The sequence below is a fragment of the Salvelinus alpinus genome, chromosome 2, assembly GCF_045679555.1.
Source record: "Salvelinus alpinus chromosome 2, SLU_Salpinus.1, whole genome shotgun sequence".
Taxonomy (NCBI): Eukaryota; Metazoa; Chordata; class Actinopteri; order Salmoniformes; family Salmonidae; genus Salvelinus; species Salvelinus alpinus.
The window spans coordinates 53,063,108-53,087,165 of NC_092087.1; the positions used below are offsets into that span (position 1 = coordinate 53,063,108).

The 24,058-nt window shown below is 46.0% G+C and overlaps 1 protein-coding gene across 4 annotated transcripts in view; it reads right to left on the reverse strand.

The window, feature by feature from the left end:
- The window catches only part of LOC139564705 (disks large-associated protein 4-like), a 228,772-nt gene that overhangs the window by 34,134 nt on the left and 170,580 nt on the right, over positions 1 to 24,058 (reverse strand). For 3 of the 4 annotated variants that reach the window (XM_071384492.1, XM_071384483.1, XM_071384502.1), the window contains 5 exons: positions 15,094 to 16,505; positions 12,422 to 12,645; positions 9,117 to 9,212; positions 4,595 to 4,757; positions 338 to 602 (listed from right to left, as the gene is read on the reverse strand). In XM_071384492.1, the coding sequence (XP_071240593.1) occupies positions 338 to 602; positions 4,595 to 4,757; positions 9,117 to 9,212; positions 12,422 to 12,645; positions 15,094 to 16,434 (2,089 nt within the window). In that variant the 5' untranslated portion in view covers positions 16,435 to 16,505. The remainder of the gene's footprint in view (positions 1 to 337; positions 603 to 4,594; positions 4,758 to 9,116; positions 9,213 to 12,421; positions 12,646 to 15,093; positions 16,506 to 24,058) is intronic. The other variant, XM_071384499.1, reaches the window with a different exon arrangement.

Genomic DNA, 24,058 nt, shown 5'->3' on the forward strand with positions numbered 1-24,058 from the left:
CAAATTAATACATATAAAATCAAATAAAATGTATTTATATAGCCCTTCTTACATCAGCTGATATCTCAAAGTGCTGTACAGAAACCCAGCCTAAAACCCCAAACAGCAAGCAATGCAGGTGTAGAAGCACATACCATACGAAACGTAATATATCATAAATGAGTGTTCCAGATTTACGTACAGAATAATACAAAAGGCTCTGAGACCAGGTTGGTGTTCAGGGTGGCGAGTAGTCTGGCAGTAGAAAGCTTACCCTCTCTATAATGATAACCTCAACCATTAGCAGGTAAAAGTTAAAAACTGACCTAAGATCAGCCTCTAAGGTAGGCCTACTCACCAGTGCTGGTGCTGTAGGTACGAACAGTAGTGGCGGTTGGCGGCGGCGAATCCGAGTCCACAGAAGCAGTGTCGTCATCCTGCGAGCATCCGGCCTGGATGGCCCGCAGGTAGCTATGGCTACGAGATCGGAAGCACGTGGGCATGGGTAGATCTGGAGGCTCCACTGCCTGGGAATGGGAGCGTGAGAGTGTGTGGGAATCTCGGAACGACGACTCGGGGCAGCTATCCTCGTAGCGTTGGCTCAGCATCTCCAGGTCTCGTAGCTGGAAGGAGAAAGACAGGTTGGCATAGGTTGGCATCTTGGCATGGGTGGCAGAGGTAGAGAGAGAGGGACAGCGTTGCATGGCTCCTGCTGCTAGCAAGTTCTCCGGACAGTGAAAGAAAGGCATGGTTTGTCCCGGGACCAGAGAGGCATGGTTGTTAGAGATCCATGGATTAGACCTGGGTTCTAATAGTATTTGCATTTTTCTAATACGTTTCCTGTACCTTTTTCAGGTTACCTAGCAAATTGGAACCAATGGAATAGTCCCGAAAGTGCCAACACCACCCATGTAATACTTCAAGCAGGCTCACGGAAACACTCAGTGTTTTGAATGAAATCAAATACTCTATGAACCAGGTCTGCCATTGAGAGCACAGCTGACTGCGTCTGTTAGAGGAGTGAGCTAATTCCAGTTAAAATAATAATAATAATTTCACCTTTATTTAACCAGGTAGGCCAGTTGAGAACAAGTTCTCATTTACAACTGCGACCTGGCCAAGATAAAGCAAAGCAGTGTGACAAAAACAACAACACAGAGTTACACATAAACAAACGTACAGTCAATAACACAATAGGAAAATATATGTACAGTGTGTGCATATGTAGAAGAGTAGGGAGGTAAGGCAATAAATAGGCCATAGAGGCGAAATAATTACAATTTAGCATGAACACTAGAGGGATAGATGTGCAGATGATGATGTGCAGGTAGAGATACTGGGGTGCAAAAGAGCAAAAAGATAAATAACAACATGGGGATGCAGTAGTTGGGTGTGCTATTTACATATTGGCTGTGTACAGGTAAGCTGCTCTGACAGCTGATGCTTAAAGTTAGAGAGGGAGATATAAGCCTCCAGCTACAGTGATTTTTGCAATTCGTTCCAGTCATTGGCAGCAGAGAACTGTAAGGAAAGGCAGCCAAAGTAAGTGTTGGCTTTGAGGGTGACCAGTGAAATATACCTGCTGGAGCGCGTGCTACGGGTGGGTGCTGCTATGGTGACCAGTGAGCTGAGATAAGGTGGGGCTTTACCTAGCAAAGACTTATAGATGACCTGGAGCCAGTGGGTTTGGCGACGAATATGTAGCGAGGGCCAGCCAACGAGAGCATACAGGTGGCAGTGGTGGGTAGTATACGGCGCTTTGGTGACAAAACGGATGGCACTGTGATAGACTACATCCAGTTTGCTGAGTGGAGTGTTGGAGGCTATTTTGTAAATGACGTCGCCGAAGTCAAGGATCGGTAGGATGGTCAGTTTTACGAGGGTATGTTTGGCAGCATGAGTGAAGGAGGCTTTGTTGTAAAATAGAAAGCCGATTCTAGATGTAATTTTGGATTGGAGATGCTTAATGTGAGTCTAGAAGGAGAGTTTACAGCCTAACCAGACACCTAGTATATGTAGTTGTCCACATATTCTAAGTCAGAACTGTCCAGAGTAGTGATGCTAGTCGGTCGGGCAGGTGCAGGCAGCGATCGGTTGAAGAGAATGTATTTAGTTTTACTAGCAGTTGGAGGCCACGGAAGGAGTGTTGTATGGCATTGAAGCTTGTTTGGAGGTTTGTTAACACAGTGTCCAAAGAAGGGCCAGATGTATACAGAATGGTGTAGTCTGCGTAGAGGTGGATCAGAGAATCACCAGCAGCAAGAGCGACATCATTGATATATACAGAGAAAAGAGTCGGCCTGAGAATTGAACCCTGTGGCACCCCCATAGACTGCCAGAGGTCTGGACAACAAGCCCTCCGATTTGACACACTGAACTCTATCTGAGAAGTAGTTGGTGAACCAGGCGAGGCAGTCATTTGAGGAACCAAGGCTATTGAGTCTGCCGATAAGAATGCGGTGATTGACAGAGTTGAAAGCCTTGGCCAGGTCGATGAAGACGGCTGCACAGTACTGTCTTTTATCGATGGTGGTTATGATATCGTTTAGGACCTTGAGCGTGGCTGAGGTGCACCCGTGACCAGCTCGGAAACCAGATTGCATAGTGGAGAAGGTACGGTGGGATTCGAAATGGTCGGTGATCTGTTTGTTAACTTGGCTTTCGAAGATTATAGAAAGGCAGGGTAGGATGGATATAGGTCTGTAATAACAGTTTGGGTCTAGAGTGTCTCCCCCTTTGAAGAGGGAAATGACCGCGGCAGCTTTCCAATCTTTGGGGATCTCAGACGATACGAAAGAGAGGTTGTAAAGGCTTGTAATAGGGGTTGCAACAATTTTGGCGGATCATTTTAGAAAGAGAGGGTCCAGATTGTCAAGCCCATCTGACTTATAGGGTTCCAGATTTTGCAGTTCTTTCAGAACATCTGCTGTCTGGATTTGGGTGAAGGAGAAGCGGGGGGGGGGGGGGGGGGGGGATGCTTGGGCAAGTTGCTGCAGGGGGTGCAGAGCTGTTGGCCCGGGGTTGGGGTAACCAGGTGGAAAGCATGGCCAGCGGTAGAAAAATGCTTATTGAAATTCTCGATTATCGTATATTTATCGGTGTGACACATTTGGATGGGATGCAATAAAATGCACCCAAAAGGACACATTACAGTATTAAGGCTGGGTGAGGGGTCAGGAAAGTGCAGCAGTAACACTTTGTCCCGAATCAACTCCTCATAGCAACTTGTCAAAGTCTAAGGCAGTTAAGAAGCAAAGCAAATTTAACAACCATGCAATTTTTAACTGCCAATTAGTTTCAGTATCACTTTGCAAGTATTAATCAAAGATGTCTAACTTCTCATAAAAACGTAGTCATTTGATTGACTTACATTAAATTGGTTCGAAACCAGATTAAAGGAGCAGCAGTGCAAATGAAGGACTCTTGAGATTTGACTGAGGGACATGAACAATCTTTCTAAGAGGTGAGTCTAACGCAGTGTTGGAGTGACAGGGACGTGATGAGTATGGTGTTTGAGTTGTCACTTATGCAGTTGGCTCTGTCGCATGCTTCAGTAAATCAAAGAGCAGGGAGTAACGACAGCCCAGAAAGAGAGAGAGAGAGTGACAGATAAAAAGAGAAAGTGAGAGAAAGAGCGAGGGCATGAGATCTATAGCCTGAACCCCGATCTGTTAAGCGCTGTCTTGCCATCTCCTAGGGTCATCGTCATGTTTGTACTTTGCAGTCCCCTTTATAATAACAGCACAATGTGTCATATTAATTGAATGTTATTCTGCTGTTTTTGGTTGATATACAATCAACTCACAGAAAGGTGTTCTGTACCTTGCAGCTCTGAAGATTAGTAATTTACATGTAGGCCTAAATCCACACTCATTTTCCTGAATTCATTAAACGTTGTAAATTCCCCAAGATGGGGTCAAAATGCCTAGTTTGACAGGCCTTTTGTAAAAGATGAAAGAGGATCCAGAGTCATTCTTCATAACCATGATGACCTAGAAGGGTATTGGATATTTCTGTGTAAATGGAGGAATTAGCTTTTTTGGCTCAGAACATTGATATGAGAGACATAATGAAAATTGACGTTTTTTTTCAATAGGAGAATTATATTATATTGCAGTCATGTCACTGAAGGCTGTTATCAGAGTAATTGCCCATTTGACAAGGCAAACTCTAATTTCGAGGCAAAAGAGGGGCCTCTTGAAAATGACTTGAGTGATTTGCAGGTGGAATGAGCTAGGTGATTTTTGAGAGGTGTATAAATACTCTCTTCTACCTCATTAGAACAGAATCAACTGAGGTGGAGAATTGGAGAGCTAATGTTATACTTCACTCCAAAATCAAAATGTGTCCAATTACATGTGCCGGAGTCTGGTGTAGAGGTAATTCTCAGCCACCCTCCCATCTGCGCCTTCCTGCATCTAACTCCCTTTCTCTGTACATCCCCACTATTCTGTCACAAAAATAATTAAAAGTACGACAGGGGATCGGAAAAGAAGAAGAAAAAAAGAGAGCCTAATGCTGAGATAAGCTCAAGTCCCACGCCAGTTGTATGACCCCAAAGACGACCAAACCCCCCCCCCCCCCCCCTCCACCCCCATCACAGGTGACCTCTGACCTGGTCAATGCAGCTGCTCCTCCCCAGGGTGCTGCAGCCGCCACCCTGGCTGAAGTCCTCATCATCCCAGCGGGGGAACAGGGAGCCCCCCACCGGACCCCCCAGACAGTCCAGGTTGTCCAGGCTACGGTTGGTGGAAAGCTCTCTCAGAGAGGGAAGACAGCTGAGGAGGAGGAGGAGGGGAGGAGAGGATGGGAGGAGAGTTGACGTGAGAAGACAGGGGGATGATATCAGAGAGAGGGAAGGAGAGGAGAGAATGAGCAAAGAATGGAAGAAGAGCCGAGAGGAGTGGGGAAAGGGATTACGAAGGAAAGAAAGGAGAGCAGTAGAGGCGAGGGGCAGACAGGAGATGAAAGGAAGAGAAATTCAGTTAAGGTTGCTTCTCATCCCTGGTTCCATTCATTATCATTTTCATTACCTGTCAGCATCATTGCCCCTATCATGACACCTGTGAATAATGTTTCTCCCATCTCATCTCATTACAATAATATAACCCATATACTATAGCCCTCAACAATGCAAAGCCAATGATACACTTGTCAAGCATATGTAAAGTCTTATTCCACGCATCATGGTGCCAATATCAAAGAGTAGTAGGGAAAACAATCCAAATTCACTTCATATCAGCAATAATGAATGTGATTACCAAAAGAGAACCTAGTATTTATTTGTCTTTGCTGGCCAACAGTGATAGCGACATGACATTGCACTTTTCAAGTGATTGTGATGATCCTTCCGTACATACAGTTGAAGTCGGAAGTTTACATACACTTAGGTTGGAGTCATTAAAACTAATTTTTCAACCACTCCACAAATTGCTTGTTAACAAACTATAGTTTTGGCACGTCAGTTAGGACATCTACTTTGTGCATGACACAAGTAATTTTTCCAACAATTGTTACCAGACAGATTATTTCACTTATAATTCACTGTATCACAATTCCAGTGGGTCAGAAGTTTAGATACACTAAGTTGACTGTGCCTTTAAACAGCTTGGAAAATACCATAAAATGATGTCATGGCTTTAGGAGCTTCTGGTAGGCTAATGGACATAATTTGAGTCAATTGGAGGTGTACTCTTGGATGTATTTCAAGGCCTACCTTCAAACTCAGTGCCTCTTTGCTTGACATCATGTGAAAATCTAAAGAAATCAGCCAAGTCTGGTTCATCCTTGGAAGCAATTTCCAAATGCCTGAAGGTACCACGCTCATCTGTACAAACAATAGTACGCAAGTATAAACACCATGGGACCACGCAGCTGTCATACCGCTCAGGAAGGAGACGCATTCTGTCTCCTAGAGATAAACGTACTTTGGTGCGAAAAGTGCAAATCAATCCCAGAACAACAGCAAAGGACCTTTTGAAGATGCTGGAGGAAACGGGTACAAAAGTATCTATATCCACAGTAAAACAAGTCCTATATCGACATAACCTGAAAGGCCGCTCAGCAAGGAAAAAGCCACGGCTCCAAAACCGCCATAAAAAAGCCAGACTACGGTTTGCAACTGCACATGGGGACAAAGATCGTACTTTTTGGAGAAATGTCCTCTGGTCTGATGAAACAAAAATAGAACTGCTTGGCCATAATGACCATCGTTATGTTTGGAGGAAAAGGGGGAAGGCTTGCAAGCCGAAGAACACCATCCCAACCATGTAGCACGGGGGTGGCAGCATCATGTTGTGGGGATGTTTTGCTGCAGGAGGGACTGGTGCACTTCCCAAAAGATGGCATCATGAGGAAGGAAAATTATGTGGATATATTGAATTAACATCTTAAGACATCAGTCAGGATGGGTCTTCCAAATGGACAATGACCCCAAGCATACTTCTAAAGTGGTGGCAAAATGGCTTAAGGACAACAAAGTCAAGGTATTGGAGTGGCCATCACAAAGCTCTGACCTCAATCCTATAGAACATTTGTGTGCAGAACTGAAAAAGCACGTGCGAGCAAGGAGGCCTACAAACCTGACTCAATTACACCAGCTCTGTCAGGAGGAATGGGCCAAAATTCACCCAACTTATTGTGGGAAGCTTGTGGAAGGCTACCTGAAACATTTTACCCATGTTAAACAATTTAAAGGCAATGCTACCAAATACTAACTGAGCAGTGGCGTGCCGTGGGCCTGGGGCCTAGGCCTTCAGTGAGGTACTACACAGTCCCACCCGAATTAATCCACCTCTTATTACCATCATTATGCCATGGCTCTAGACACTATACATTTAGACAGAAACGCAGTATAACCAGGCGTTGCGTCACCTTGAAATTGACAAATTGACATTTTTGGGTAAACAGTGTTTAACAGACAACTCAAGTTTGCAAAGCCAGTGTGGCTCCAAACACCAAATCGATCACTTGCAAATAATAGGCATTCCCAGCAGTACAGTTTGCAGTGCTTCTCGGAGCCTGTGAGCAATTGACAGCGCTCGTAGTTGAAACTTTGAAAGTGGCGAGCGAACGAACCCCTTTCCCGCCTGTGACAGGCTTTGTGGCGTCGGGCGACCTCTCCTTACAATGTCTAACTTTTCTTGAAAAGTTCGTCTTGAGAATGGCGTTATAATTATATCCTCGACCAAATCGATATCTTCTCCTCCTTCCGCCATTGTGGGTTGAAAAAACAGCTTAGTAGAACGCGAATTAATTCGTTTATCAAATTCAGTTTCCTAGATCTGCATAGACCTGCCCATAGGACCTGCCTCTCAATATTGGTAATCCAATCAAAAGACGTGGACGCACTACGCCTGCTAGCTGGCTCCTGTGTAACACTGGAGCCAGCCAGCAGGCGTATAATAGCCAACTCTAAAGCTGATTGGTTGACACAAAATTTTAATTTCCATTCACTTTAAGCTACAAGCGCCCGCACTGTTGATTCTGAAGGCCTGAGGGCAGATTTTAGACCCCTGGCAACACATGATGGCTGAATATGATTGGATAAAAGATCTAACATAAAGACCAGCCCTCCAAATCTCAACCTGGGGCTGGAAGCAGTGCAACCAAGAGGAAATCTATGAAATGAAGAGTATAACTCTTACTCTGGGGAATAATTTAATACATATTTGTGGGAAAATATATTTAAAAAAATATATATATTCTGATGATGTTTAGGCCAGCAGAGAAGGCCTTGCAGGCCCTGACGGCCCACCACTGTAACTGAGTGTATGTAAACTTCTGACCCACTGGGAATGTGATGAAAGAAATACAAGCTGAAATAAATCATTCTCTCTACTATTATTCTGACATTTCACATTCTTAAAAGTGGTGATCCTAACTGACCTAAGATAGGGAATTTTTACTAGGATTAAATGTCAGGAATTGTGAAAAACTGAGTTTAAATGTATTTGGCTAAGGTGTATGTAAACTTCCGACTTCAACTGTACAGTCATGACCGAAATTGAATGCTAAATAAATGGAATAATTCTATTATTATATACTAATACAATTGCTCAGAGAAAGAGATTTTGTTTAAGTGGGTCGTTCCACCAATTCAAGTTGATCACATTTTTGGGGGGATTTCACCTAATTTAATATTCTGTCATAAAGAGCACATGTTTAATTGAATTTAAAAACGAGTTTTCCCATCTCAGGAGGTTTAATAAAAAAAATACTATATTAAGTGCCTGGTAACTGCCAAATAAAGTAACAGGGTTGACCATAACAGGGTTGATGATTTAATCTTAAATCAGCCATAAATCCCCTTGTGACAGGGGGAATGGAAGCGTATTGTGTGCAACAGGGAGTGGCAATTGAATGCAAGCTTCACAAGGACATTTTAATAGTTCAAATACAAATTTTGTGGAACGAAAAAGGATAGGGGTCAAAATTATTGGCACCCCGGTTTTCAATCCTCCGGCACCCTCGCTTTGCGAGGATAACAACAAAGAAAGAAATTCATAAATTATTTAACCACAAAATAAACAATTTGCAATGGCCATCTCAGTACCCGGACTTGAACCCTATTGAAAACCTGTGGTTTGAATTGAAGCGGGCAGTCCATAAGTACAGATAATCAAGGATCTGGTAAGATTCTGTATGGATGAGTGGTTGAAGATCCCTCCCAATGTGTTCTCCAATCTCAGAAAACATTTGAGAAAAAGGCTCAGTGTCATTATCCTAGCAACAGGATGGTGCCGGAGTATTGATAACAGGAGATCCAATCATTTTTAATAATATTTCTCTGAGCAATTGAGCAATATATTTTTTTTGTCATGACTGTACAGACGGGGATCCCTGCAATGGAAGGCGCCAAGCTGGGCATTGGCACTCCTTTATTGGGGGGGGGGGGGCACTTCGTGTGAGGGCAGAGGGGGCAGTGGGGGAAGTAAATTAGTTTGGAGGAAAAGGCTGGTGTGGTGGGTGCCATGACGTTGGCATGGCGTTGGCACTCACGTGGCATGGGTAACCGAAGAGGTGGGCAAGACCTGGGGGGCAGGGGGAGGGGTGACTGATTGATTGGGGCAGCATCCAATCCAGTGCAAGCGTAAGCCTGCCACCTAATGGTGATTAGCTGGCTGCCTAGCACTGACCTGCCCAGTTGGTGCAGAGAGGACACACTGTGCAGAGGAGACCACAGTGCCTCCAGCTCCCCCTGCAGCATGGCGTAATCCAGGGCTCTGCTGCTCCTGCCAACCAGGGTGGAGCAGACCACGGAGGGAGAACAGAGGTTTGGCGTTTGGGTTTTGGCAGGGTGGGGGGGAGCAGGGTTAGAGTCATTTAGCATGCAGGTTTGACATCATTTACGTATTTTTATGACATGTACTTTTTTAAGCAACACTCCTGCTACTTTATCATGTTGTGTGTGTTGTCAATATCAACAAAAAGCTGCGTCTATCATGACGTAACAGAATATATTCACTTTTGCTTTGTGTTTGCCTGGCCAGTATGCTTATAGCTTGTTGATTTGCTGCCTTCTTGTGGACTAAACGTTTACTGTATTCCTGTTCTTGTTACTCTTTTTAAAATGTTGTATGTTTCCAAATAATGACCAGTCTGCAACAACACGTCCCTATGGAAATACATCTGTGCCAAATTCTATCATGCAAAGGTTTAGGATTTTATTGGCACACGTGTAATGCCATATAACCCTGACCTCAGAGAGCATGGAGAACACAAACCGTACAAACATCTGTTGTTCCTTCAAATCGAAGGAGACATTAGAGGAAACCATAAACACAGCAGCTTGCTCACGGTTGATCCCATTCTCTGCGACTATTAATCAAAATGGGTTTCGATTCGTTTGTCATTATGTGAAAATGAATAGGACCCCCAATACACTGTACCCCCCTGTGTCTAGCCCAGCGTGTGTCTGTCTGCTTCAGAAAGCATGTAATCTAGAGACAATGAACTAGAAACCCTAGTCAGTCTGTCAGGGGGAGAGGAGGAGACTATAGCCTAGTTTTTGGTGACTCACGATCTGTCTGTGCAGTAGCTGAAGGCGGCATCGTGTGTGTGATGTTCCGAAAATGTGACGGTAAGAGGACTCTATCCTTTCAGGCCAAGCCGCTACGTTGCGGAAATGTTAGTAAATCAACGGTGAGGAAACCATAATCGGAGCTCTGGCATGTGTAGGAGGCAGGAGTCTGACGGTGCTTAATCCCACGCGTGAGTGAGCACAGCTTGTCTGACTGTGTGTGTTAGTCTCTCTAGTATGCAAGGCCTGTTTACTGGCATGCCAAAAGCTGGCAGCATGGCCGTCTCCTTCCTGCATGTCACAGCTCTGTTTTGAAATGGTGCCATGGGCTCAGTGTGTGTGTTTGTTTATGTGTGTGTGTGTGTGTTTGTGTGTATGTCTGTGTTTGTATGTGTGTGTGTGTGTGTGTGTGTGCGCGTCTAAGAGGGAGTGAAAGGATGTGGATGTGTGTGTTTGCTATGTGACATAGCCTTAGTCATCCTTCTCGAGCGGCGCAGCGGTCTGAGGCACTGCATCTCAGTGCTAGAGGCGTCACTACAGACACCCTGGTTCGAAATCCAGGCTGTATCACAACCGGCCGTGATTGGGAGTCCCACAGGGCGGTGCACCATTGGCCATTTGGCCGGTGTAGGCCATCATTGTAAATAAGAATGTGTTCTTAACTGACTTGCCTAGTTAAATAAAGATAAAATATACATCATGTAACTGTGTGTGCGTCTGTCTGCTTGCTTGTGGGAGTCTAAGAGAGAGTGAAAGGATGTGTGTATGCTATGTGACGTAGCCTTATTAATGCGTATCCTATACAATGTAATTGAGTTGATACTACACTGAACAAAAATATAAACGCAACTATTTAAAAGATTTTACTGAGTTACAGTTCCTATAAGGAAATCAGTAAATTGAAATAAATGAATTAGGCCCATAATCTATGGATTTCACATGACTGGGAATACATATATGCATCTGTTGGTCACAGATACCTTGAAAAAAAGGTAAGGGTGTGGATCAGAAAACCAGTCAGTATCTGGTGTGAGCACCGTTTGCCTCATGCAGCGCGACACATCTCCTTCACATTGTTGAACAGGCTCTTGGTTGTGGCCTGTGGAATGTTGTCCCACTCCTTTTAAATGGCTGTGTGAAGTTGCTGGGTATTGGTGGGAACTGGAACACACTGTCGTACACGATCCAGAGCATCCCACACATGCTCAATGGGTGACGTGTCTGGTGAGTATGCAGGCCATGAGGTGATGGTGGTGGATGAATGGCACGACAATGGGGCTCAGGATATTGTCACGGTATCTCAGTGCATTCAAATTGCCAGCGATAAAATGCAATTGTGTTCGTTGTCTGTAGCTTATGTAGTCTGGCCATACCATAATCCGACCACCACCATGGGGCACTCTGTTCATAACGTTGACATCAGCAAACCGCTCATCCACAAGACGCCATACACGCTGTCTGCCATCTACCCGGTACAATTGAAACCCGGGATTCATCCATGAAGAGCACACTTCTCCAGCGTGCCAATGGCCATCAAAAGTGAGCATATGCCCACTGAAGTCGGTTATGACGCCGAACTGCAGTCAGGTCAAGACCCTGGTGAGGACAACGAGCATGCAGATGTGCTTCCCTGAGAAGGTTTCTGACAGTTTGTGCAGAAATTCTTCGGTTGTGCAAACCCACAGTTTTATCAGCTGTCCGGGTGGCTGGTCTCAGACCACCAGTGAAGAAGCCAGATGTGGAGGTCCTGGGTTGGAGTGGTTACACGTGGTCTGCGGTTGTGAGGCCCGGTTGCCAAATTCTCTAAAACGACATTGGAGGTGGATTATGGTAAAGAAATAAATGGACATTCCTCCAGTCATCATGTCAGTTGCGTGCTCCCTCAAAAATGTTGACATTTGTGGCATTGTGTTGCACATTTTAGAGTGGCCTTTTATTGTCCCCAGCACAAGGCGCACCTGTGTAATCATCATTCTGTTTAATCCGCTTCTTGATATGGCACTGTCAGGTGGATGGATTATCTTGGCAAAGGAGAAATGCTCACTAACAGGGATGTAAACAAATTTGTGCACAACATTTTAGAGAAAGAAGCTTTTTGTGCGTATGGAACATTTCTGGGATCTTTTATTACAGCTCATGAAACATGGGACCAACACTTTACATGTTGCATTTATATTTTTGTTCAGTGTAGTTTGTGTTTGCGTCAACTTGAATGTGTTATAAAGTCTACAAACTCTATGTCAGCAAGGCAGTATTGATCAAATCCATGTGGGATACTTTAGCGCTGAGCTTACTTGTCATGCCAGAATTGATATTAGCATGGGTTGCCTTCCAATTGAAAGTCTACATGTTAGTATGCTGATATGAATGCATGTTTGCCTGAATTAATCTCCATGTTCGATACTTTGGTGCTGAGCTTACTTGCGTGACGGTAGCTGGTCGCTCAGAGACTGCTGGGTGGCCCTGAGGTAGCTCTGGCGGCGGGCGGCCATTTTGGGCGAGGGCTTGATGCTGCCGTCTGAGTCGTCGCTGTCCTCCAGGTCACCCATGGCCTTCACGTAGCTGCCACTCCGCATGCGCCTGCATGGGATCTCGTTGGCTCCGGCTCCTCCACCGCTGCGACCCAGCGTGTTACTCCAGTCCCCCTACAAGCAGCAGCCCATATATATTCTTATATATGACAATATACCACTATGTAATTTATATTGAGATGATCGTGTGTGTATTGTGATATTCACATAATATCATTTGTTTTGCTGAATTCATTCAGTAATCTAAAGTATCTACAGTATGTTCTAAAGACCCACAACAGATCCCTGAGGGACACCGTCCTACTTTTCTTGACCATAGCTATGGTGTTATCGATTGCACATGTAAATAAACATTTTGAATAAAAAAAGAAAATGTAATCATGAAGAATGCTATAGGGCTGTTACATTTGACCAACTCCTCCCTCAATATCTTTACTTTGAAAACCAAGTAAAAACAATTTGTATCAAAACAAGTCTATGGGTAGACATCTATAAAAAAAAAAGCATGTTAATGTCACATGGATAAATGTCAAGACATAAAGTCAGGCTGATAAAATGGAAGATGCACAGTAATCCTACCAAACTGGTAGACTGGGCCATATCTTAGTGAAATAAACTGAGGAAACTGAAAAACAAGACAAGCTGACAGACAGTGGAGTTATAGTAACTAACACTCAAATGGTCCAACACATGTAGTAGGTTTATTGTAGTCACAAGGCTACAAGTTTTATGTTTCGATCCAAACAGATCTTTGTCAAACCTGAAAAACTGTCTGGACAGCAAATATATTTGTTGGAATGTTTAACCCTATAAGTGCCAACAGGGGTAAATTTTGACCCACAAGTGGTCAAAAATGACCATTTCAGACACCCCCCCCCCCCACACAATTTACCATGATTTCTGTGTTAACATAAGAATGTATATTTTGTGCACTTGTTTTGCGTGGCTAAACTGAAAAGGTAGACTCAGTAGTAAACTTAGTGATAAAAGCACCACATTTGTACCCTGAAAAGATATAGATATAGAATAACATAGTATCATAACAAAGTCATAATACCCATAAAACCTAGCGGTCAAACAGCGAAATGGTTCCAATAGTCCCCCCCCCCCCCAAAAAAATGCCATATTACAACGTATGTGTTGTGATAATTGCGTTGTTTGCTCTATAACCTGTTAGTTCATATGCCTTGCGACCGGGATATATATATAGGCCTAAAGGCCGAGACAATAAGAAGACACATTGGCAGAATAAATTCAACCACACCTTTGTTTTATCACAAAACCGGATAGCGACCTCTGTCCAGTGAAGTCCACAAAGCATATTGCATGTACAGTAACAGACACTTACATGACCTACAGCATGGTGTTTCGAAAATCCCCTATGGAAAAAATGAATGGTGGTAAAACGATTGGAACCATTTCACTGTTTGACCTCTAGGTTTTATGGGTATTATGTGGGGCTCTATGCAGTGGTGTAAAGTACTTAAGTAAAAACACTTTAAAGTGATACTTAAGTAGTTTTTTGGGGTATCTGCACTTTACTATTTATATTTTGGGCAACTTTTACTTCACTAAACTAAATTATGTCTGAGTGTTGGAGCGTGCCCCTGGCTATCTGTCAATAAAACAAACAAGAAAAACAAATGCCTTCTGGATTGTTTAATATAAGAAATTTGAAATTATTTTTACTTCACTTTTACTTTTGATACTTAAGTACATTTGAGCAATTCCATTTACTTTGAAACGTACGTATATTTAAAACCAAATAAAGACTTTTACTCAAGTAGTATTTTACTGGGTGACTTTTACTTGAGTCACTTTCTATCAAGGTATCTTTACTTTTACTCAAGTATGACAATTGAGCACTTTTTCCACCACTGGCTCTATGGAGCTACCACAGATTTGGCAGCCACTGTAACTAAAAAATAACAAAAAAACACAAATATATATTTAGCATCCAGTCAATGTCTCTCTATACCAAATTGAGAGTCTCGTCTTTATGATGCAATAGGAACTGAATTGATAGCCCATAGCATTCCAAAGTTAGAGCTAAGAGTCTGATGGCACTGGCGCCCATATCGCCTATATCGCCGGCCATCTTAGGTCATACCAGTAGGTCAGATTAGCTGTTTGCCAATTTCCCAGCCTCTGAGTATCACAGAAACAAAACACTTTGAATGAATAACGACACATGTTCATAACAAGTGGCTATGGATGAAATTGATCAAAATAGCTGTTCAAACCATGAAACCATACAAAAACGTTTATTTTGAAACATCAAATTTGACTATGAATGTGTAATTATTTTCAAAAGATATGCTTATTTTGGGGAATTTAAACTATTTACTTGTGTTACAAAATGTTAACAAAAGAAAAAGTGTTATTGTTTGACAGAAAGTGTATTTTTGTCATATTTTCCAATTTGGGTAAAAAAATGACCCCTTTTAACATTTAAATATGTTGCCGCTTTTAGGTTTAAGTGTCCACTATGCCTTATTCTATCTCGCCACAATTTCTTTATGTCCAGCACATTTAGACAGACATTTTTTAGATACTACTCACCTGTCGGCCCACTTGCAGGTAGTGGCAGGCCAGCTCCTGCTGGCACGACTTGGACTTGAGCATGGACCGGTCCAGGGTCGCCGAGTGGCCCTTCTGCAGCACCTGTCTGGGCTGACCCAGGGTCAGTGTCGACCACGAACCCCCCTTCATAAAGTCATTACTGTTCACCCCCATGCTGATCCCACCTCCACCTCCTCCTCCGCCCCCACCCCCGCCCCCGGGTCCTGGCAGTGCCTGTTGATACTTTATGACCTCGTTGTTGCTCTTGGATGAGCTGATGGTGTTGTATCCGCTGTGGACCACGTAGCGGCTCTGGTGCCCCTGCTGCTGCTGTAGTGCCCCCTGCTGGGCATCGTAGGCAGTACCGTGGGTGGCGTGCTGGGTGGCATGCGCTGTGGGTCGTCCCAGTGTCATGGCTATGGGGTTGCGGTAGTTGCTGAGGTCCGCACTGTCCAGGTCGTCCGAGCTCCAGTAGCCCGACATGTTGGAGCGCGGCCGCCGCTTGCCCGTCCCGCCCCCGTCTGACTTGGACCCGCCCCGGTCTTTGCTCTTGGCTCGCTGGTCCCGCTTCCCACCGTCCTCGGTCCCGGATGAGGTCCCGCCGCTGCCACTTCCTGCACCCGAACGCCCGTTGACACCCTTGAGGTTGTGGCCATCCATGGACTGTGACTTGGCGAAGAGTTTCTGGACAGAGCACACCAGGTTACGGATGCGCCCGGGGCTGTCGGTGCGCTGCTTGGAGGCGGCGGAGAGGGCGGCCGATGTGCTCCGGTGGAACTGCAATGTGCTGAAGCCATCTCTGGGCCCCCCAGGCAGCTGCTTGTCCAACTGGTCCAGCAAGTTAGGCGCCAGCTGCCGGTTCATCTTGGCCCCGCCGGAGATGGTGGCAGAACCGCTGGTGATCATGGACCCCCGACCGCTCTGCAGGCCCCCCATGCCACTCGAGCCATGCATCCCTATGCCCATTCCCATTCCCATGGACATGGAGGTGCCCAGGGTTCCCGTGCTAATGCCCCCGATGCTGTCCCCCTGCGGCGGGGAGAAGTCGGACGGGTCGTAGTGGGCGTTATAATGGATGCGGGGGAAAGTGCTGCTGTTGGACAGCTGGTTGTTGAGGGGGAGAGAGTAGTCCGGGGGCAGGGAGCCCTGATTGTAGTGGTGGTCCACAGAGGGGTTGTAGTGGTGCGGGTCCATGGTGCCGTAGTGGTCCATGCTGGTGGGGCTGAGAAGGTAGGGGCTCCGAGGCAGTGTGGAGGCCTGGTGGGGGTACAGGGGCTCCGGGGGGCCATGGGTGGGGTCGCAGGAGTCGGAGCGATTGCGGTTGGCTCCTAACCCTTTCATGTTGGTCAGGAGGGGCCCCCTTCTAGAAGACTCCCCAGCCAGGGAGAGACGAGAGGCCTGGAGGATGACTCCTGGAAAACAGAGAGAGAGAGAGGGGGTTGGGTCAGCTTCTACCCAGACAGACACACACAATTTCTTACATGCAATACATAAGCACAGGCAAACAAACACCCCCATTTATGCTCACAGACAGACTAGCACTGTAAAATATTTTCATCTCAATGAGCCAACACCCCACAGCCTCCCACGGGGAACATCAGTCTTCAAATGTTAAAATGTTGGAAATAGATAGGAACAACAAGACTAGAAGCAATGCAACGTTGCAACCAGTGGGTCAGAAGGTTTGTTTCGTCCACAATTGCTGGCAACCACAAACAGCTACATCCATGGCATTGTAGAGTTATACTTTCAACTGACGAGAGCCACAGAAAACAACACAAGGAAAACTGTGACTATTGGCAATTCATCTCTCCTTATCAACATTTCTTGACAAGATAATCATAACCTGACATTGTAATCTGATTGAAGAAGAGAGAGAGAGAGAGAGAGAGAGTGTGTGTGTACGTAATGTGTGTGTGGATAGTGTGCGTTTTTGTGGTGCGTGCATGGGGATGGGATACAATTTGATTTGATTTGATTTGATGTCGTTGTCATTGCTCTCAGCATAGCATGAGCTGTGGGTTGGCAGCGCACTACATTGCTGCCTGCCATAAGTTGAGGGACAGTGTCTGACAGACCAATCAACCTGCACATGTACTCACTCTACTGTATGCTTATTGTTATTGTTACTGCTGTCCCGTTGACAATTTTGATTCTCATTTTTAAAATGTATATTGTAAATATCCAAAATAACCTTTGGCAATATGTACATTGTTACGTCATGCCAATAAAGCAAATTGAATTTCATTGAGAGAGAGAGAGTGTCACACCCTGGCCTTAGTTATCTTTGTTTTCATTATTATTTTAGTTAGGTCAGGGTGTGACATGGTGTAGTATGTGTTTTTGTATTGTCTATGGTGTTGTATGGTTTAGGGGGTTAAGTAGAGTAGATGGTTTAGTGTTCAGTGTAGGTGTCTAGGAAAGTCTATGGTTGCCTGAATTGGTTCTCAATTAGAGACAGCTGGTTATTGTTGTCTCTGATTGGGAGCCATATTTAAGGCAGCCATAGGCTTTAGCTGGGTGTGGGTAATTGTCTATGTTGAACGTTTGTTGCTTGTCTGTGCACTTACGTTATTTAGCTTCACGGTCGTTTGTTGTATTGTTAGTTTGTATATAGTGTTCGTTTTGTGTTTTCTCTCTCTTCTCAATAAAAGAAGATGTATTTTGCACACGCTGCGCCTTGGTCCAATCTCTGTCAAGAAGACGATCGTGACAGAATTACCCACCAACCATGGATCAAGCAGCGTGAGAGGAACCAGGACTCGTGGACTTGGGAGGAAATATTGGACGGAAAGGGACCCTGGGCTCAACCAGGAGAATATCGCCGCCCCAAAGCTGAGCTGGAGGCAGCGAAAGCAGAGAGGCGGCGATATGAGGAGGCAGCACGGAAACAATGCTGGAACCCCGTAAGTCAAACCCAAAAATGTCTTGGGGGGGGGCTCTCGGGTAGTTTAGTTGGGTCAGTCGGGAGACGTGAGCCAACTCCTCCTGCTTACCGTAAGGAGCCGGTGAGGGCGGATTTGGAGGTGAGCGACGCAGAGACAGTAAAGGAGTTCATGGAGAAATTGGAGGAGAGAGTTATGAGGGATGTACTGGTTTGGTGCATGAGGCACGGCATCCGTCCGAATGAACGTGTTGGTGAGTTAATGTCACCGGGAACAGCTCTCCATACTAGTCCTGAGGTGCGTGCTAGCCGTCTGGTTAAGACAGTGCCTACAGCACGCACAAAGCCTCCTGTGCGTCTCCAGAGTCCTGTGTGTCCTGTTACTGCTCCTCGCACTAGCCCTGTGGTGCGTGTCCCCAGCCCAGTACCACCAGTGCTGACACCACACACTAAGCCTCCTGTGCCTCTCCAGAGCCCTGTTCCTCCTCCACGCACTCTCCCTGTGGTGCGTGTATCCAGCCCAGTGCCTTCAGTTCCGGCACCACGCACCAAGCCTCATGTGCGTCTCCAGAGCCCTGTACGCACTGTTCCTTCTCCCCGTACTCGCCCTGATGTGCGTGCCCTCAGCCCGGTACCACCAGTGCCGGTACCACGCACCAGACCTATAGTACGCCTTGAGAGTCCAGTGTGCCCTGTTGCTTCTCCCCGCACTAGCCCTGAGATGCGTGTCCCCAGTCCGGTACCACCAGTTCCGGCACCACGCACTAGGCCTAATGTGCGCTCCCAGGGTCCAGCATGCCCTGTTCCTTCTCCCCGCACTAGCCTGAAGGTGCGTGTCTTTAGCCCGGTACCTCCAGTTCCGGCACCACGCACCAGGCCTACAGTGCGTCTCAGCCGGCCAGAGTCTGTCGTCTGCCCAACGGCGCCTGAACTGCCCGCCTGCCCAACGGCGCCTGAACTGCCCGTCTGCCCAACGGCGCTTGAACTGCCCGTCTGCCCAACGCTGTCTGAACTGCCCGTCTGCCCAACGCTGTCTGAACTGCCCGTCTGCCCAACGCTGTCTGAACTGTCCGTCTGCCAAGCGCCGAATGAACTGCCCGTCTGTACTGAGTCTTCAAAGCCGCCCGTCTGTACTGAGCCTGCAAAGCCGCCCGTCTGCCATGAGCCTTCAGAGCCGTCCGCCAGACAGGAGCCGCCAGAGCCTTCCGCCAGACAGGAGCCGCTAGAGCCTTCCGCCAGACAGGAGCAGCCAGAGCCTTCCGCCAGACAGGATCAGCCAGAGCCTTCCGCCAGACAGGATCAGCCAGAGCCTTCCGCCAGACAGGATCAGCCAGAGCCTTCCGCCAGACAGGATCAGCCAGAGCCTTCCGCCAGACAGGATCAGCCAGAGCCTTCCGCCAGACAGGATCAGACAGATCCGTCAGCCAGCCATGAGCAGCCAGATCCGTCAGCCAGCCATGAGCAGCCAGATCCGTCAGCCAGCCATGAGCAGCCAGATCCGTCAGCCAGCCATGAGCAGCCAGATCCGTCAGCCAGCCATGAGCCGTCCAGCCAGGATCCGCCAGAGCCGTCCAGCCAGGATCGGCCAGAGCCGTCCAGCCAGGATCCGCCAGAGCCGTCCAGCCAGGATCCGCCAGAGCCGTCCAGCCAGGATCCGCCAGAGCCGTCCAGCCAGGATCCGCCAGAGCCAGCCAGCCAGGATCCGCCATTCAGTCCGGTGCTGCCCCTTAGTCCGGTGCTGCCCCTTATCCCGGTGCTGCCACTTATCCCGGTGCTGCCCCTTAGTCCGGTGCTGCCCCTTAGTCCGGTGCTGCCCCTTAGTCCGGTGCTGCCCCTTAGTCCGGTGCTGCCCCTTAGTCCGGTGCTGCCACTTAGTTCGGTGCTGCCCCTTAATCCAGTGGGGTTAAGTTGGAGGGTGGTCATTTGGAGGAGGCTACGAAAGCGGGTTGTGACTATGGTGGGGTGGGGACCACAACCAGTACCAGAGCCGCCACCGTGGACAGACGCCCACCCAGACCCTCCCCTAGACTTTATGCTGGTGCGTCCGGAGTTCGCACCTTAAGGGGGGGGTTATGTCACACCCTGGCCTTAGTTATCTTTGTTTTCATTATTATTTTAGTTAGGTCAGGGTGTGACATGGTGTAGTATGTATTTTTGTATTGTCTATGGTGTTGTATGGTTTAGGGGGTTAAGTAGAGTAGATGGTTTAGTGTTCAGTGTAGGTGTCTAGGAAAGTCTATGGTTGCCTGAATTGGTTCTCAATTAGAGACAGCTGGTTATTGTTGTCTCTGATTGGGAGCCATATTTAAGGCAGCCATAGGCTTTAGCTGGGTGTGGGTAATTGTCTATGTTGAACGTTTGTTGCTTGTCTGTGCACTTACGTTATTTAGCTTCACGGTCGTTTGTTGTTTTGTTAGTTTGTATATAGTGTTCGTTTTGTGTTTTCTCTCTCTTCTCAATAAAAGAAGATGTATTTTGCACACGCTGCGCCTTGGTCCAATCTCTGTCAAGAAGACGATCGTGACAGAGAGAGAGAGAGAGCGAGAGAGTGTGTGTACGTAATGTGTGTGTGGATAGTGTGCGTTTTTGTGGTGCGTGCATGGGGATGGGATGTCGTTGTCATTGCTCTCGGCATAGCATGAGTAGCCAGCTAAACCCATCAAGACATCCCTTTTTTCCCTCTCACACGTTCAACATCAAACCTCCCCCTCGCTTCTGTTCCACTCTGATAGCAACACCTCCTGCTACCAACTATCCTCCACAGCCGGGAGGTACCCAGTGCCTTATCACCAGGAGAGCCCTTACCTCCGGGTAGACCCCTCCCTTCTCCCAGCTTCCCATCTGTCTCTTCCTCGCCAGTCTCCAATACATGAGAGCTTTTCCAGCGGGCATCCCTGGCACGGGGCACCAAGACTGGCACGCCCAGTGGTATTGTGATGAGGGTTAAGAGGATTGGTGGCAGGGGGTGGCAGATGGGGATTGGCTGGTGCCCCGTCGCCCGCCTGCCCAGCCCAAGACGGTCTGTGCCAGTGCCCTGCCTGGCAAGGTGGTTAACGCTTGCCATTGCAAAGGGATGGAGCTTTACGGAAGGATGGTTTACGGCGTCAACAACGAGTATCTAATACACTGCAAGTTGTGTCTGATTCATCTGTGTTTCCTTTATGTAACATGGGTCTGATTGATCTATTAGGGGAATGGTTAAATAAAGAAATACAGAGTAACTGTCTCTGTTGTCTCCTGTGTCTCTATATGCGCTCTCAAAAACTGCAGGTACCTACGGACACAATAAGCTCCTTTACAACCTCTTGTGGGATACAATCATTTGGTGTAAACATAAAATGCTTTGACCATGTTGTTGCTACAGTATGGCGTTGACAGACTGTGTACAGATTATCTGTACTGCACACACTTTTTATTCCGCTCAAAGAGCTCTCACCTACTGTAGTTTATGGCTGTGGGCACAAGGCCAAGGCCAGGACAGTACTGGATATGAAAGGACACCAATCAGAATGGATCTTTACCCTGGAGTGAGTTTTTGACTACAAACACTTTCTGATTGGCTATAACGGACTAGTTACAGGGAAAAATAAACTTGTATAGTTAGAGGGGAACAACACTCTGGATGCAGGGTGCAGCACATTGCTTCAGCTCCAACAGTCACAGGAGGAGGCAGCAATTCACAGATTATTTAACAGCAGTAAAAGTGAGCATTCAGTTGAAATACATTATTAATAAAATGTGTTCAATTTTCTACAACAATCTACTCTACGATATTTGAATAACTGTAGTGACTGTTTTATTAACGGTATCATGCCAGGTCTTTAAGCACAAATAATCAATTGCGTCACTATTTACTACACAATGCTATGTCAAACAACAGAGTCCCTGTGATAATAGAGTCCTGCTTCTTGGAAAAGTCAACAATCATTTGCGTAAAGCAAAAACAAGAATGATCACCAAAAATGTGCACCCCTTTGGGTCCCCAGGACCAGGGTTAAGAAACACTGCCCTAAGGAGCTGCTTGGCCTTTAAAACACCAATGGTGTGTTTAGTTGGTAAAACGTCTTGCCATGTTTTGCGACAGTGTACTGAACCACATGTTTTCTTACAACTGAGACACGTTTGCTCGATGGGCATGAAGGGGTGTGGACTGGAGGCAGCTAATTCCTGGCTCGCTTAAAATCCGTCTGAAGCGGAGAGCGCACTATACACAGTCACCCAATCAACAGCAAGCGTTACAATACTCCTCAATGTTCTGTTCACATAAACATTTGCTACATTTCTCTCTTTCTGAATGCAGCAGGTGTAGTAGGCCAAAGGTATTTTAGTCGGGATATATAGTATGTGTACACTGTATATTTAGTGGTATTAAAAGTATTGAACGGGGGAGTAGGTTTTTATCGGGGTGTATGTATCGAAGGTGTATGCATTTAGTGAGTGTGTGTTTATAGGGAATGGGTGTGGATCTACAACTCAAAAGAACAGGGATTTCTGCTACTTTACAATTGAAAATGGACTTGAACAGCAAAGTGAAGGGAATTAAACAAGTTAAGTTTAAGCCTGTAGCCGTATGTTTAGTTTGGTGTGTTTTATGTTTTACACATGTATGGGGTCAATAACGAGTATCTAATACACTGCAAGTTGTGTTATCAATGATTTCTTGGATGCAAAAATGGTCAGATTAATCTATTTGGTGAATGGTTAAATCAATAAATAAAAAGGTGGAACTGTCTCTAGTCTGTTGTGGCTCTCTACACACTCTGAAAAAGTGTCAGGGTGTTGTTTTTGTTGTCTGATAGTATGGTCCTCTGTAGCTCAGTTGGGAGAGCATGGTGCTTGCAATGAAGGGACAGTGGGTTTGATTCTCGGGACCATCCATCCTTAAATTGTGTACACGCACGACTAAGTTGCTTTGGATAAAAGTGTCTGTTAAATGGTATATATTATTATATCAAAATGTTATTAAGTATCAAGTTGATAGCCCTGACCAACTAATAAAAGTGCATTGGATTCTGACTGAGGACAGGACAAGAGCATAATGGCCCATGCAGAAAGAGCTCATTTGGCTGACAAAATTTCGTCATTTATTCAATGTAACTAGGGTGGAAATAATATAAGGTATACATTTTCTTACTCTCCATTAAATAATCTCATGCTAACAACCTTGTACGCCCATAAAGAGGGAAGCGGAAAATATGATAATTGTACTACCACGCTGACTGAAAATGAGAGCAACAGACAAATAAATCACACATTGTATCTCAATTCATTTACAGCCCCACGTAAATGGAGTGTGATTTTCTAGCAGGCAAATGAGATGAATGATTCGGAAGGTGCAGCTAGAATACACGCACACATACACACAGGCGCACATGAACGCATTCACAAACAGGAAAGAATGCACACACACACACAGTCTTGTACAGCTAACCTTGTGGGGACATACAATTCAGTCCCATTCAAAATCCTATTTTCCCTAACCCCTAACCCTAAACCTAACCCTAATCCTAACCCGTACTCTTACCCTAACCCTAACCCTAACCTTAACCCTAACCCTAACCCTAACCCTAACCCAAAAACCTAAACTTTATCCTAACCCTAAACCTAACCCTAGCTCCTAACCCTAACCCTACAACTAACCCTAGCTCCTAACTTTAATATTTAACTTAATTCTAACCCTAACACTAATTCTAACCTTAACCCTAAACCCCCTAGAAATAGCATTTGACCTTGTGGGGACTAACAAAATGTCCCCAGTTGGTCAATTTTTACTTTGTTTACTATTCTTGTAGGGACTTCTGGTCCCCACAAGAATAGTTAAACACGTCCACACACACACACACACACACACACACACACACACACACACACACACACACACACACACACACACACACACACACACACACACACACACACACACACACACACACACACACACACACACACACACACCTGACTTCTTAGCCAGCATTGAGTTATGTAATCTGATCCTAGACCAGTCCTTAAGGCCTTCCCACACTGTATGTTGGATTCAGTGTTTTACGAATATTGGATAACCCAGCTCCCAGAGAGTAGCCT